The sequence below is a fragment of the Podarcis melisellensis genome, assembly GCF_964234715.1.
Source record: "Podarcis melisellensis genome assembly, chromosome: 2".
Classification (NCBI taxonomy): domain Eukaryota; kingdom Metazoa; phylum Chordata; class Lepidosauria; order Squamata; family Lacertidae; genus Podarcis; species Podarcis melisellensis.
Window position 1 is genome coordinate 3,067,490 of NC_138529.1, and position 17,150 is coordinate 3,084,639.

At 44.3% G+C, this 17,150-nt stretch overlaps 1 protein-coding gene across 2 annotated transcripts in view; it reads left to right on the forward strand.

Annotated features, from left to right (window-relative positions):
- The first annotated feature begins 3,168 nt into the window (after positions 1-3,168).
- Positions 3,169-17,150, forward strand: part of HDAC7 (histone deacetylase 7) — a 190,323-nt gene continuing 176,341 nt past the window's right edge. The window contains exon 1 of one of the 2 annotated variants that reach the window (XM_081898110.1): positions 3,169-3,256. In XM_081898110.1, coding sequence (XP_081754236.1) covers positions 3,238-3,256 — 19 coding nt within the window. In that variant the 5' untranslated portion in view covers positions 3,169-3,237. The remainder of the gene's footprint in view (positions 3,257-17,150) is intronic. The other variant, XM_081898111.1, reaches the window with a different exon arrangement.

Here is a 17,150-nt window from a genome sequence, read left to right on the forward strand (position 1 = left end):
AAGTATAATCCTATAGACAAGGCAGGCACCTGGTCTAGATAGTTCCACTAACAGATGTCATATAAGTGAATATAATGCCAGCTATATTCTGGCTTAAACTGGAATTTATTTTTAAGTTATTCAGAAGGCAGTAACATCATGTTTTCCTCATGTATTAAATCCAGTAACACACGTATTCTAGCTTCCACACAGCCCTTCCAAATCACCAGCTTATTCCCAACACACATTATTGGGTCATCACAAATATTCCGAAACAAATGTGCAAGAGGACCAAATGTTTGCATTGCATGATGAGATCTGCCAGTCTTGTCTGCTTGCAGAGATTGTTGTTGCTGTTGTTGTTGCTGTGTTTCCAGATACCATATGACGTATGACGTTTCTAACTGAATCCATCCTAGGGCCCCAAATTATGTTGCTCTAACAGAGGCTCCCCCAACCTGGTGCCTCCAGATCTAGTTGGGATACAACTCATACCTTCCCTGGCCATATTTGTCAGGGCTGATGGGAGCTGAAGTCTGACCATTTCTGCAGGCTGGAGATGGTTTCTTCAATGGTCACATCTGCACCACATGCAGTGCGCATTTAAAGCATGTGAATCCCAGAAACTATAACTTACCCCTCACAGAGATACAATTGCCACCAGCCTTAACAAACTATAGTTCCCAGGATTATTTGGGGAAGCCACCGTGTGCTTTAAATGGGCATTGAATATGCTTTAAATGGCTGCGTAGGCTCAGTGATAAGAAATGCCAAGCCATAGACACAAAGATTAGGAAGCCCTTTGGGGTTGGCTGCTGTAGCAGAGAGAGCAGTATCAGATCTTCTTTAGTCCTCAAATCTCTTTACAAAAATCCTGGGGAATTGTATTTTGGCGAGAGTGGATGCTGAAAATTTTCTGTTATTGATGTCTCACAGAACTGCAGTTCCCAGAATTATCTGGGAAATGGGATTGGCTGAAGCAGTTCAAGTCTGTTGTGTGTAGAGAAGCCAAAGAACACAAAGGTAGTTTGTTTTTGTAGAGGCAAAAAGAATTGCGTGGCGAGTTCCCGCCCCCACCAGGATAAATAAAGACACCAGACACTGTATGTAAGGTTAATTGGGCGAATTAGGCCACAACTTTATTGAATTCAGGAATGAGAGGCATTGGCATAGGCATTGGTCCTAACGGCTATCCGGCTCCAACCCATTTGCTGGAGACACGGGGAAGGGTTAACCTTATATCGGGGGAGACTCCCGCGAGGCACGTCGACTAGGAGCTCCCCCGGGTCACCGCTCTGGGGCGTGCCTTTGGCCCACACCTCCATAGGCTTCGGACAGGGCCACGCCCCCCGGGGTCCTTTAACGGACCACCCTTCGCTCGCTGGGGGGAGGTGATGGCGTTCCTCCCCCACACACACATCGTCTTAACCCCTTCTTACCAATGCCTACCGCCAATGCCGAGAAGTTGTGACGAGTTGCTACGAGGTAGGCGAAAAACCAAAAGGCCCGAAATTGCCAATTGGGAAAAATTCCTACCATGCCCCATGCGGCGACAGACCGAAGTCCATAGCAATGTCAAATGAGTGCCTAAGCCTAAACCTACTTAAAGGGAGGGAGGGCGGGAAAAACGTGGGGGCGAGCCGGCGAAAAGAGGGCGAGCCCCCTCCGCGCCGGCCATAAATAGGGCAAGCCACGCCCCCCCGCCGACCAGCTGATTGGCCGGCTGGGGGGGGGGGCGGGCCAGACGGGGATTCCCCTGTTCTCGCGGGGGCAGGGGCCAGCCCCCGCTCGCATGGGTGGGCGTGACGCCCGCAACCCCACCTCCTGGGGCAGGCCCGGAAGTGGCTTTCCCAAATATCACCTGCATGTTTTTACTAAACTTTATTCTGTAAGAATGTAGGATGTGAAGAGTGTTGCCCTCTACCAATCTTAAAAGATGTGTGCAAAAAGCACAGTTGTGAAAATGCCATGTCACACCCAGACTTAGTTAAGATATTATTATTTCAGCTAGAAGTCGCAGGAACTCAAGTCTGGCCCCTCTCAGGTGGACGCCATTGCCACTATAAGAGTGCAAGGGTTCATGCTGAGTTCTGGCACCATTTCCCCCCTAGAAAAATAGCACTGATTGTTGTTGTTGTTATTATTACTACTACTACTACTAATAATAACATGGCACTTGTTATCCAAAGATCTCCAAGCAAAAACACATTTAAAAACAAAACATACATTATGCCACCAGAAAGAATACAAAACACCCCACAAATACACAAACACACAACATAATCATTTGTACTCTGCACCTAAATTCAGAAGAGTTCACCCAGGGACAGAGAAGCTGTTGACAAAAATTGCTCTGAGATTTTGAAGTTTGGTGGTGGGGACCTGCCTGGACCACAAACGTGTCCTTAGCACAAGTTTGGATTGGGCAGGGGTCCGTCTTGATGGGCTGTGCCGCTTGGGAATCCTTTTTTCTTTCTCCTTCAACATATGTGTATGTCTTTTATTAGCTATAAACTCTCTCGGATTCCATGTACCACATTGGTAACATTACGGTAACACATTGCTAACATTTGACTCACAAGATCTTGGAAGGATGGAAGTCGGGGAGAGAGAGAGAAAGGGAGACAGGAGGAGGGTGTGTCTGAAAAATGCTGTTCAGATTCTAATGCTCTCTTTCTCTTTCTCATTCCCCACGTCGCGGTTCTTAAAGAAACTATACCTCATTTTATTATTTTCACATTTATTTTTTTAGAAAGCGGAGTGGACTGTTGCATTGTTGTTCTCTGCCTTGTGTGTGACATGGTGCTTTTGAGAGGACATCTGCTGCCAAGGGAGGGGACCACAACAGCTTGGCTAACTTTTTTCTCTTCTGCAGGATCTCTCTCTCTCTCTCTTTGCCTCTTTTTCTCTCCGCCCCTTGTTCCCAGGGTAGAGTTGGCTGGCTGGTCTTTCTGAGTCTGATAAAGCATTTCCTTCCATTGTCATTCTATACGGCCTCTGGGCCTTTCTTTTCCCCAGCCCCTCCCCTTCTGCCTGCCTGCCCCTCTCTCCCTCTCTCTCTCTCTCTCATTCTCTGTGAACCTCGGTAAATCTTGTGGTTTAAGAAAACTGCCTCCTTCTTAAAAAGGGAGAGAGAGAGAGAGAGAGAGAGAGAGAGAGAGAGAGAGAGAGAGAGAGAGAGAGAGAGAGAGAGAGAGAGAGAAGTTATCTTCGAACGATGAGACGTTGCCTTCGAGGATTTTACTGAAAGCTCCCTGGATGCATGGACTCCACAGGGGTGAGTCGTTGAAGCTCACACAGGTTGCTTTATTTGCCTAAGAGAAGAAAACGGGAACAGGCAGCCTTGCGGGTAGCTGGCTGCTCTTGATGTTTTCTGTGCGTCTTGTCTTGTGACTTCCTACTTTCTCACATTAGGCAGACAGATGCGCCCAAAGGGTTGGTGGTGGAAACCACTAGCTGGTAAGCATGGCCTGACACTATGCTGCCCCTTGAACGTGGTGGGAGAGAAAGAACTCTGTGGCCTGGCTCCTGTGACAGGCCTGGCCATGCCATAGCTGCCTTCCACGCATGCCTTTGCAGCCAGACTCTGGATTTATGGATGTACATTCTTAAAACAAGTCAGCAGCGATTTCAGTCCCCAGCATGGATAAAATGGGCAAGGCACAGTATTGTCTAAGTTGTATTAACTCTTTGTTCAGCTAGCTTTTCTAGTCAGCATTGTCTGTTGTGGTAAATTGGCAGAGTTCTGAGTTACACAGAATGCTACTATTGGGAAGCATGGAAATAGAGTTAAATGCTTGGTGTTGTAACTGTTCCTTGAAGCACTGAATGCATTGCCCATTCTACCTGACTGAAAAGAAAGAGTTGCATGTGAAACGGTCCACGCCTTTAGGGTGAGTCTGGCGAATCTGTGGCCCTCCAGATGTTGCTGGACTACAACTTGCTGGGACTGATGGGAGTTGAAGGTTCTCCCCCTCTGCTTTAGTGAGCCAGCCTCTTTTGTGATTTACCCCTCTTTCAGTGGCACCCCAGCCTGCACAGGCAATGTGCTGCTGTTTTCCTCCTGGCCTTCTCTTCTTGCCCATCCTGAGTGTGAGCTGGAATGCTGTTGCAATGAGGATATCCTTCTGGAGACAAGGTGCCATCCTATCTAGAATTTTAAAGGGGATGATAACAAGGAAGGGAACTTTCAGGAGAGATCTTCAGGCTGGATGAAGGCAGGAAGTTAATAACTTTTAATGGGGCTATCTGTTTAGCCCATTTTAGTGTTGGCTAAGTTCTAAAATCTTCCTGGAAGTTTTAACTGTGTATTGACAAATGTATTTTTTTCTGACTGACGGTCGAATAAAAGGTTGATGATGATGAATAACTTTTAAGTATGATCAATATGTAGCCTGGCCCTGGGCACAGAGCCTTGGCAGCTGAGGCACAGCAGCAGGTGGGTTTGTCTAATGGGCAAGTGGATGGAGGCAGCGGGTGAGGAGCCTGTTGGAGGCAGGCTCTGTTTGCCCTCCACATGGGCTCCACACATGCCCCTGGCACATGCCCCTAACCCAGCTGCCTAGTCCATTGGGGGGGGCACAATACTTGCCCCATCACAGGCGCTAGCAAACTATGCTGTGCCACTGGCAGTAAGTCCAGCTAGGGTTGCAATCTATCCATTGAGTTCAAGGGGGCTTACTCACAAGAAACTGGGTGTACAATTGCCGCCTAATAGATCCAGAGCAGATCACTTTTTCCTCAGTGATGTGCTGTTTGCTCACTTTTGTTACCAGCTTCCTTCAAGAGCTTCTCATAGTTATTTGTTGCAATTGGCATGCATTGGGTTCAGGGTGTGATATTTGGTACAAGGGTTTCAGACAGTGAGGCAAAAGCAGCAAAGCAGGGAGACTGAGGAAGCACAAGGAGTTTTGTGAGTGGAACGAATTCTTAGGTTGCTTAGAAGCATGACTGTGTAAAAAAGAAGAAGAAGGAAAGGCATACATATTTACATTTCTGAGAGTGAGAGAGGAAGCATGGTTTGATGAGAATAAAGTTGCATCTGCACTGGCCAATTTAGCCAGTTCTGCTCTGGACTTGGCATTTGTGAACTGTACTAAAATAGACACACAGGTTAGGCCCCCGCAGAATGGAGGCGGGCAAATGTTGTCCCCATCTTAAAAAAAAGGGGGGGGGAGAAGACCCAGGTAACTACTGACCAGTGAGTTTAACATCGATACCAGGGAAGAACAGAGGGGGTTCTGAATCTGAATTCCATTTCTGAACATTTGAAAATGTTGTGTAAAAAATGGGTTTTTAATTTTTTTAATCAAATATTGTTGGTTAATAAAATATTCAACAACACTTTAGAAATCCAGTACTTTATATCCTTTACTTTTGAAAACATTTGAGTATTTTATATTTTTTAAAAAATAAAATAAAAAAGTACCAGGATGGAAATGAGAATTAGGTGAACATAAATGGTTGTTTATTTGTTCCTAAAACTGATTGAAGCGTTGCTTGAGAATTTCCCCCCATTTATTCCAGTCCTCCTAAATGTGCAAGCACTGCACGGGGTGAATGTGGAAGAGCTTGTAGCAAGTGGGAATTTTACTCCCGTGTGCATGCAGCCACTCAGGGCCTCTCCCTTTTTGATGCAGTCATCATGATTTAGGCTCACAGTAATACCAGGGCAGTTATTCCTGATCCCACTTTCAATGCTGTTTGTGCACATGTTCCATAGCTTCCTGCTGAAATCCTGTCTCTCTTTTATATTCCAAATGCTCCAGGTTTATTTTTCTGCCCACTTTTGTTGTGCTATAGCACAAGAGTGTCCCTCTGACAATAATGCTGCAACATTGGGAAAGCATCTCTGAGCAACCAATAAAGCAGAACAATGTGTCCATTTGCCGATGCAGTGCGATTGCATCAGTGGCATGTTGTAGCAAAAAACACCAGTCTGGAGAGGCACACCTGAGCAGCAGTGGTAAATGTTGCCTTTTTGTCATTCCTACACACGTTCACACATCCCTCTCCAGGCAAGCAGGATATTATTATGGGAGATCAATGATACATTCCAACCAGGCAAAAACACTCCATGATGGTGTGAGGCAGGGCCAGTAGCAGGTGGAGCTGGAAAGACGGTGTGGTCTTGACAGAGTCCTGAGGGCCAGATAGAGGGACTTGGAGGGGTGCATGTGGCCTCAGCCCAGAGGTTCCTTTTTTTTAATAAAATTTTTATTGGGTTTTCACATTTTATATAGACATACACACACATAGAAAGACAAAGACAAAACATGTATAATTTCATACCCTTACTTTCTTTACCTTCTTTCCTTGACTTCCCCCCACCCCCCTTCCTACATCCCAATTTCATTAATTAACTCAGCAAGTTCTTTTCCCTCATCCTTAAAATATTGTTGTAATTTTTAAGCTTAACTCTTTTTACTAGGCCAAATTTTACTTATCCAGTTTTCTTATACACATTAAATCCTTTTTCTAAGGTCGACCTAAGTTCTCTTCCACAAATTTCTCCCTTTTTATATTAAACCAAAAATCATAATAACCAAATACAAAAGTCATAAATTTTTACAATTCTGCTCTCCCCCTCCCTCTCTACCCCGGTTTCTGTCCCTTCCCAAACCAATGTCCTCAAAAAACAATTCCTAGCCCGGATTCCTCACATCCGAGGCCCTTAAGTCTCTGTTAGCCTCTCTCCGTCGGTTTTGTTGGTAATCCTTTTTGTTGGCCCTCAAGTTTCGAAGGAGTTCTATCACAAGCCCAGAGGTTCCTTATCCCTATCCTACTGCATGGAATAGGTTTTCTTGCAGCTTGACTTTTGTTATAAATGCCGTTTGAAGTCCAGTCCTTTCTATCTCTATATGTTCTCAGAAGCCTCACTCTGCAGTGCAGTCCTGCACAACTCACTCAGAAGCGCATCCCATTGCATTCAATAGGACTTCCTTCTAAATAAACCTTAAGTTGCAATCATGTTAATTTCCCTGTAGGGAACGTTCGACTAGAATCACATTGCTAAACTCATCAAACTGTACATGGGACTGTGACCTAAATCATGGCTGACTCTTCATATTGCTTCATTTCTAGTTTTCTTAGGCTAAGGATTGTCTTGTGACTTGTGAGATACCCTGCAACCTGGGGGCAACGAGGCAAGAAGCCTGTGGCAACCAGTCACTTTCCCTCCTAATGGAAAGGCCATAGCTCAGTGGTAGACCAAGTTCATTTTCTCCTGCTCTGGAGGGTAGGACCAATGGCTTCAAGTAACAAGAAAGGGGATTCCAGCTAACCATCAGGAATAACTTTCTGACAGTAAGAGCAGTTTGACAGTGGAATGGACTCCCTCAAGAGGTGGTGTACTCTTTTTGAGGTTCTTAAGCAGATGATGGGTGGCCATCTGTTATGGATGAATCTCTAGTTGAGATTCCTGCTTGCAGGGGGTTGGAGTAGATGACCCTTCCAGCTCCAGAGTCCCACGATTCTATGATTCTCTCTGCTTTGCATTCAGGAACAGCCAAGTTCAGTCTCTGGCATCTACAGGTAGGGCTGGGACTCTCCCTTGTCTGAAACCCTGGAGAGCCTGTGCCAGTTGGTGAGGACACTCTGGTAGCTTCCTGTGTCCCCTAGGCGTCAACTGCAGCATGGGGTTTTTTGTTTTTGCTGCGGCAGGAACCTGAGCAGCTTTTCCTGCAGTCCTGGAAAATTCTTTGGGGACTGACATCCTAGAAAGGAAACTGGACAAAGGGAGGAGGATGTTTACTTCTTTCTTTGTGGTGCATTTCCTGGTGGGCTCCCTGGCTTGATCTTGCTTTGTCCTTGAAGGAGGAGATCTGAGGCCCAGTTAAGAGGAAAGCAGCCCTTAGCAGGAGAAAGAAAGCCATAGACAGAAGGCTACACATGAGACAGTGGGGTGGGGTGGGGTGGGGTGGGGGCAGGGGCACTACCTGGCTGGTCCATTCTTATATATCCCATTGTTGTAGTGGATGGCTAGCTGAGAGGCAAATGTTGCATTACTCAAGGCATCTGGAGCTCATTGTTCAGGTCTGTATGCTCATAACAAAGGAATAGATCAGGGTTGGGGAACCTAAATGTGGCCCTTTGGAACTCTTTATCAGGCCCTTGGTACTCTCCCTAGGCTACACACCCTCCTCAGCCACATACCCTTACCAGCCTTTCTTCACACCCTCATCGAGTGCTGTGTCTTTGTACTCCATACCTGTCAAATGTCCCTATTTCCCCAGGACATTCATGGGATTACAGAAGCCATCCCAGCTTCTGATTTCATCCAAGAATGCCCTGTTTTCTCCGCTCCAGCACTGCCACTGCCAAGCGGAGGAGGAGGAGGAGGAGGAGGAGGTGGAGCCAGCACTTACGCTTAGCAGAGGAACTTTTGTAAAGCAGAACCCTTGTGTGCAAGGTGAGATGGGGCATTTCCCCACCAGAGCGTACATGTGCGCCGCTTATGCCGGCCCCTCTTTGCTGCTGCCAAAGCCACTGCTGCTGTTGTGGTGGTTTGAGGTGCAGTGCAAGTGGAGGAAGCAAGCAAAGAGGGAAGAGAGTGAGCAGTTGCCAGGTAGGGGCTAAAGCAGTGTAGGCAGCCAGCTGATTCACGCATCTTTGGGTGTCGTGCTCCTGCCCAAGCCAGCCGGCACACCAGCTGACACTTGTCCCATTTTCTGCTGGAAAACATTGGAGGGTATGGCACTCTGATAATGCCTCTTGCTTGCCTGCCTTGGGGATAGAAAGGGGGGGTGAGTTTGTGTGGCTCTACTGCAGATACTGCAGGCTACAGGCAGGTCTGCATCATACATGTAAAGTGCATGACTTTCCCCCAAAGAATCTTGGGATGTGTAGTTCCCGCCTCAAAGCTGCAATTTCCAGCATCCCTGGCGAAGTACAGCTCCCATAATCCTCTGGGGGAAAACCATGCACTTTAAATTTGGGTTGAATGTGCTTTCAATATATGTGTTGTTCTGTCCTCCAACTCCTATCATCCCTGACCTGGCTGGAGGCTGATGGAAATTGAAGTCCCTCAACATCTGGAGTGCCACAGCTGCAGGGCCACACGCCCCCCCCTCCTTAAAGCCTCTCCATGATTCCACTGAGAAGAATGATGTCAACATGAGATGCCACGTTGGTGATGCATTGCTTTATTTTATTTTATTAAGAAGATTTATAAACAGCTTGCTCAGAAATATCTCCAAGTGGTTGACATATTTAATTATATATAAAGCAGGAGTAAAATAGACACAAACCAATTAAAAACAATTGTACATAAAATCATGTTAAAGAAAAAGGTGAAGTTAATAAATATCTAAAACAGATGTCTTAGGTGGATAGCTTTCAGCTATGTCTTGATCACCCTACTGTTTTCTGTATACTTCCTGTGTTTTCCTGACTAGGAAAACCTGTGGGTTCTCCAGATGTTGTTGGAATACAATTCCCATCATCCCTGACCATTGGCCATGCTGTAAAACATCTGGAGGGCATCAGGTTGGTGAAGGCTGTGTTAATTTTTTGTGGTTTTCTTTTCAGTTTAGTAGGGCTGCCATACATCCAGATTTCCTGGACATTACCAGGATTTCAAAGGCAGAAATGACGCCGGGGGGGGGGAATTTCTGAAATGTGGCACTTAGGCAAGTCAATCGGATAATTGTGTTGGTGTTTTATCATTTTTGTAAAAAAAGCTCAACAGCTTTCAGGGTGTCCTGGTTTTTTAGACATGTTTTTAACCAACTACGAATTCTGACTTTTAAACAAATTTGGCAGTTAGGCCATAGGCACAAGGACTCAGCTGAGTTGGGTTTCTTTTCTGGTCAGTTGACAATCCAAGCTGAGAAGCAGACTGCAAAGATGCAAAATAAATTAGATTAAAAAGGAAGAGGAGGAGGAGGAGGAAGAGTTGTTAAACTGAATTTACTGTCTTCACAATCATGGACCCAAACTTATGTGAAGAAATGTGTCACATGTCCAAGGGATCACACAGAATTTCCCAAGACTTCTAGGTAAAAACTCACTCATTCTCGTGGTTCTTTGGAGCACCCCCTTGAAGCAAAATCAACGAAGAGTCATGACACCTTCCAGACTGCCAGATTTATCATGGACTTTCATGGACTTAATGCACCAGTGGAGTCCAGTCCACAAAAACAACTTATGACACAATAAATCTATCTTAAAGGTGCCGCAAGACTCCTGGTCACTTTTATTTACAGCAACAGGATAACAAGGCTGCCCCTCTGGAAGTGGTTACCCCTTGGAAGTATCCTGCTCTTTAATCTTCTCTCCTATCTCAGCTCCTGCAGCTGCTTGATTGTTTATGTTGCTCCTCTCTGAACCTCTGCCAGTTTATTTGCCTCTTGATAAAACAGTGCCCAGAACCAAATATTTATTGCAACCAAGCACTGACATAGAGCAATTTCCCCCCTCCCCTCTGATTATTCAGAATAAAAATGGAGTCCTTGAGAGCCTTGTGACGTGGGGAGCATCACAATATCTGACGTTTAAAATGGAAGCAGAGATATAACTCCCTCTGATTTCAGCAAGAGTGATTCTTCATTGAAAAATAAGCGTAGAATAGCAGTAATTGGGTTCTGCAGAACCTGGGGGTCACATCTGGCATCACAAATTGAGCAAGAGCCATCTTGAACCGGAGTGTTTGTGGAAGGGATGGTCTGAGCTTCTTTAGGTAAGAATTGTTAAGTATAATTGATATAATTTGCACAGAAATGAAAATATATGTGCATTAATGATGGCCTAAAATTGAAAATGGCTAAAGCTATATTGCAGAAGGTTTAACGTGGTTTTTCCATAGGGCTATATTAAAGCCAAGGAGAACAAAGCTCCTAAATGGGTTAATGAATACCTGTGGATTGTTTTCTGTTACTCTAAACTTTTGTAATCTTAGATCATGTGATGAAGGTATTGAGTTGCAAGTCTCTATTTTGAAGGGAGTTGCCTTTGAGTCTTTGTCTCCCAAACTTCATGGAGTGAGGATGTAAATGAAGAGAGAGTAAATAGTCTAAGGCAATGAAAGCTGGAATGCAGATTGTGGAGAGAGAGGAACCTTTGTTTATAGGGCTGTTTGGATTATTTCATATTTTCTAAGATACTGAGCCTGTGCACAAGATATTGTATGGATAATTTTGGATGTATCATTTGATGTTCCTGTTTTATTTTGAAGAGTTCTGCTAGTAAAATTTGAGTAATATTTTCATGGGTCTCTAGACAATGCTTCATTGTCAGTTGTTGGTTTTGTTTTGTTTTTTAAAAAATATTTTTCCAAAGTTTTAATACATACAAATTTATATTACCTTCATCTATCTGGTGTGTCTTTACTCCACCCCCTCCCATCTCTCCATGGTTTCCCAATTCCTCCTTGTCCTGCTGCATATCATTCTTTACCACCCTCTTTCACTCAGCTTAGTATCTAATTGTTTATTACTGCTGCTCACAGTTCAGGTCCTACTGGTAAATTTATCTCACTGTTACACTTCTTCGAATACTCTACAAAGGGTTTCCATTCCTCCCTTAACAGTGCCTCCTCTTGGTCCCTGCTTGTAATTCATGTACTAGTAACAGGGTCTTCTTATTTTAAAGTCAACAAATGCAAAAGTAGTTTCACATGAACCTGTTTGCTAAGGGTGAGTATTTTGTTATCCCTGGCTATAACCTGACACCTTGCCTCATGTCCCTTTCTATTGCCTGCTACAGAAAGAGTTGTGGCAACGTGCAGTGGCAGCAAGGCATTTGGGAAGACCATGCCCCACTCCCTTTTCAGAGTGGCCTTTTGGCAAAACTAGTTGCTGACCAAGGTGCTGGTTATTTGGGTAGCTCAAAGAGAAAATTATTTTGTGATGTGGGTGTAAACCTATATACACACTTACCTGGGGCTTACTTCTGAGTTGGCGTGTATGTTGATCTGCTAGTGTGTTGTTTGCTTAGCAGTGCAACTTTGCTATGTTAACAAAGATGGGTAATGTCCAGATCTGGAAACATAATCAGAGAATTGTAGAATTGGAAGGCACCCCAAGGGGAGGGGTGTTATGGGTCTGTTTTGTTTTGTTCTTGTTTTTATTATACATTTTGTGTTTTTACTTTGTATTTTAATGCTGTGAATCACCCTGAGATTTTCAAAAGAAGGGCAGTATACAAATTTAATTAAAAAATAAAATAAAACAAATTGATTGGTGGCCACCCAACCTTTGTTTGAAAACCACCAATGAATCATAGAATTATATAATGCTTTAGTTTCTTTTAAAGCTCAGAAAATAATTTTGAATTCCAGACAGTTCCCTCTTTCCCCAGGCTGGCTGGTTGGACTACATCTTCAGCCACTGCATCACAGCAATGGTGTTCAATTTTTGCATGGGCAAATATGGGAGCCCACTTGACCCAATTTGTGGGCATTTTGAGTGAGATCATGCAGAGGCCAGAGAGTCTGAGGGCTGCTTCATAGATCTTTAGCTATTAGTTGCCACAGTTTCCCAAGCATGAAGTAACTACGTATTATACACCTGGCGTGTGATGCTAGATAGGAGGGTCAGCCACGAGCGGGAAAGTAGTAGGACCCTGCTTGCATCTGTTACTTTTAGGAAGGGGGAAAACAACCATTTCAAAAGCGTGGGCCCTTCATATCTGATTGAATGTGCATGCATTTTTGTTTTCAGGTTATCCCCACCCAAGTGCCAATAGTCATGCATGAAAACAGCTCTTAAATTCAAGCATGGCAAAGGAAAAAGTTAGTGGTAAAACAGGCATACAAGAAAATATTTTGCAAAATGTAGTGGAAAGAGCTGAGAAAGATCAGATTCACTGATGACTTTGTAAAGTGTTTCCAAAGCAGTTTTGAAAATACCAGCAAAGAAAACACAACATTGCCTAGGAATTAGAACCTTAGTTTAGAGTCGTGATAAGATGTTTCAGGAATATGTTTTCAGAAAACCAAGTTTACAGACAGGTAGATCTTCAGTGAATGACAGATATTAGCATTTCTGTCCCTCTAATTTTTTACATGCATGACCCCCAGTTTAACCTAAGAATGGGAATCTTTTGTTTCATACAATCATAATAGGATTGTGTAGTTCATATGATATGTATTGATTGATAAAACAGCACTGACATAAAAGTGTTAAAGCCTTTGGCCTCATCTTTGCATGTAGCGAATGAGATGGCAGAATCTTGAGGGGGCCAAGTGGACTGTACCACTTCAGACTTCAGGAGAGGGATTGCCATTTTGGAATGCTCCTTCACATTAATAAGAAAAAAATCCCTGCATGTTTTTTTTAAAACAAAAAACCAAGAACTATAACTTTGGAGAGAGGTGCTCTAGCTGAGTTTGCTATAGTAGTTTTCTACTTGCAGGGAGAACCCCCCCCCCTTTTGAAAGCAGTAGTCTGAAAGTATTACATTCTGTCATCCACCTCAGTCATCTGCCATGTTATTACCACTTTTTCTGCTCCAAATATAGCTTAGACCCGTGCTTTTTTCTGGGGGGGGGGGGGACACAGGGGTATGCATACCCCTAAACATTTTGTGAATCTAAGTTTGGCATCATTGAGGGGCAGTATTTCACTAAGAGTAGGAAAATGAGAGTACCCCTAAACATATTTTTTTTTTAGAAAAAAGCACTGGCTTAGACTAATTCATTTTTCCCACCTGGAAAACAGCAAATAGTCTCTCTGGGACAGCAGGGGTTGGGGCGGTTTTTTGTTGAAATGAAAAGGGTTTGGCTGACCTATTGACTAGCACAGGGAATTAATGCTATACCCTTCTAGGATATAGCAGCCTCCCCCTCCCTTTTGATCCTTTGAATTAGGAACCCTGCTGCAGGCCTGGGTTAGGAGCTCTGCCAGTAGGTTGGAAAGAGCCTTGCAAACAAACCAGTTATGTCACCTAAAACTTGTATGGAACTTGAATTCAGAAGGTAAGCTTCATCAAATGACACAACAGAATGCAAGAATCAACCACAGGCTTAGCAAATTCCATGGACCATTCTTGGGGAGACCCTTGCCAAGCTTTATAAGAGCTTCAGGGGAGTGAAAGCAAACACCTCAATAGTTTTTCTGAATGTCACAAGTCTTCTGCCAGTAAGAAAACAGCTGTCTTGAAGTTCCTGGTACAGCACTTTTTTTTTGTTAATTACAATGAAGTCCTTCTGTATTCTATACTCGAAAGACAAGCAGCTGCATCTGTAACCACAAGAAGGCCAGGAGGTTAAGTGTCCAAATTCAGCTTCTCTATACGGAAGGCTTTCCAAAAATATTAAGCTGATAGCTTAACTTGGGTGTTACACAATGAGCTATTTATAAATGTATACATTTCTTATGTACATGCAGAGTTGGTACTGTGTTGGAGGCAGCTGAGGCTAACTGTTGTGGCAGTGGGAGCTGTGCCTGAAGTGGTGTGGTGGTGAAAACTGCTGAACACTCCAGCCTGAGGTTGACCATAGGAAGCCCAAGAGCAAGGGTAGCCAACAGGGGGCCATCCAGTCATTTTTGACTACAAATCCAATCAGCCCCAGCTAGCATAGCCAATGATCAGGAATAATGGGAGCTGTAGTTCAACAACATTGTTGGCTATCCCTCCCCCAGAGAGGCTCAGAAGTGGTTTCTGATCATTTTTTTAAACTAGAAGTGCCAAGGATAGGTCCTTGGACCTTCTCCTGGCAAAGCATGTGCCCTGCCACTGAGCCCTCTCACTTCTCAAGTCTTTCTTTAAGAGCTACTTCTGCAGAAGTAGAACCAGGTTATGGCGGAAAAGCATATGAAGCCACCACCTTGCTGAAGCGAAGCAGATCTGGGTCTGGTCAGTGACTGAATGGGTGTGACTGAAGCATATGCAAATAACTAACCGATCAACCCTGAACTGACCTTGGTCCACCAGGTTGACACCTTCCTAGTCCACAGACTTTCCTTCCCCCCTGTTCATTTCGTAATCTTGCCCACTCCTCACAACCCCATCTTGCTTGTCTAGCATGTGTAATAGCTTTTTTTCTGAGAAATGCCCATAACTCCAGAGTCTTCTGTACAACTGCTCAAAGCCAGCATTAAAAATAAATGCAAGCTAATAATAGCATTGGCAATTTATGCAAATGATCACTTGCAAATGAGGAGGTGGCTGCAGTTTGCTGGCACAATCTTAAAATAAACACACTAACGTTCTAAGCTCTGTACAAAAAAGGCTGGGGGAAGTGCCATTAATAGAAGTATTGAATGAGAGTGCCAGGAGGGCTGTTGCACCTCACCCTGTCTTAGCAGCTAAAAACAAACAAACACTCTACACATTACAGTCAAAAAAGAAAAAAAAAACAAGTCATGCATATAGAAAAGATTAATATGAACACCCACCCCACTCCCAGGATTCCAGTAAGCTTGAAGCATGCAGAATGTTGTGTCCAAGCAAGATCTCTAGTGGTGGAGCATATGCCTTGCATGCAGAACTGAATTGGGCTGTTGGTCCATCTAGCTCAGAACTGACTACATTGACTGGCAGCAACTGTGTAGTTCAGAGTCCTACCTAGATGGGGAATTCAACCAGGACCTTCTGCCTGCAGAGCAGGTGTCTGCCCCTGAGCTACATGACCCTTCCTTGGGGGGGACGGGACACGACCTGTTTGAAATTGCACTGCCACTTGACAGTTAGTTCAGACAGCCGTGTGCAAGGGACCATTGGTCTGACTCTGTATAAGGAAGCTTCATCTTATCTGCCCCAGGGAACTCTAGGAATTATAGCTCTGCGCCTGAGGGCCAAGGGATTGTTGTGAGAGAGTTCTCAGCTTCCACAACCTAGACTCTCCAGGGTTCTTTGGTATAAGCCATGACAGTTAACATCACATACAATCATAGAATCACAGAATCATAGAAAATGTAGAGTTGGAAGGGATCCCGAGGCTCATCTAGTCCAACCCCCTGCAATGCAGGAAGCTCAACGAAAGCATCCATGACAGATGGCTATTCAGCCTCTGCTGAAAAACCTCCAAGGAAGGAGAATCCACCACCTCTCATGGGAGTCTGTTCCACTGCCAAACAGCTCTTACTGTTAGAAAGTTTTTTTTTGAATGTTTAGTTGGAATCTCCTTTCTTGCAGCTTGAAGCTATTGCCTTGAGTCCTCCCCTCCAGAGCAGGAGAAAACAAGCAAGCTCTCTCTTCCATGTGACAAGCCTTAAGATATTTGAAGATGGCTATCGTATCTCCTCTCAGACCCCTCTTTTCCAGGCTAAGCATACTCAGCTCCTCCAAGCACTTCTCATAAGGCTTGGTTTCCAGACCCTTGATCATCTTGGTTGCCCTTCTCTGCACACGTTGCAGCTTGGCAACATCCTTCTTAAATTGTGATACCCAGAACTGGACACAGTATTTCAGGTCTGACCAAGGCAGAATAGAGTGGTTCTTCCCTTGATCTGGAAACTATACTTTTGTTGATGCAGCATAGAATAGCATTAGCTTTTTTTGCTACTGCATCACACTACTGACTCATGTGAAGCTTGTGGTCCACCAAGACCCCTAGATCCCCCATCTTATAGTTGTGCAGCTTCTGCTGCTGCTGCTGCTGCTGCTTGTGCAGAACCTTACATTTGTTCCTGTTGAAATTAATTTTGTTTGTGCCCAGTTTTCCAATCTGCTAAATTCATATTGAATCTGGATTCTGTCATTGGTAGTGTTAGCGATCCCTCCCAGTTTGGGAGGGGGGTTGGACTAGACACTCCTCAGGGTCCGTTCCAACTCGACAGTTCTATGATTCCATAATTCTGTAATCTGCACATTTGATGAGCATCCCCTCAATTCCTTCATCCAAGTCATTTATAAAGATGATGAACAACAACAGGCCCAGGACAGATCCCTGCAGCACCCCACATGTCACTTTTTTCCAGGATGACGAGGAACCATTAATGAGTAGTACCCTTTGGGTTTGGTCAGGCAACCAGCTACAAATCTACCTAACAGTTACCTCGTCCAGCCCACATTTTACCAGCTTTTCTGCAAGAATATCATGGGGGATTTTGTCAAAAGCCTTACTGAAAGCAAGAGACAGAAGCATTCCCCTGATCCACCAAGCTTGTAACTCTATAAAAAGGAAAAGAAATGAGATTTGTCTGGCATGACTTGTTTTTAAGAACTGCATGCTGTTTTAGTATCATCCTTTTCTAATTGCTCCCAGACAAACCAGTTAATTATCTATT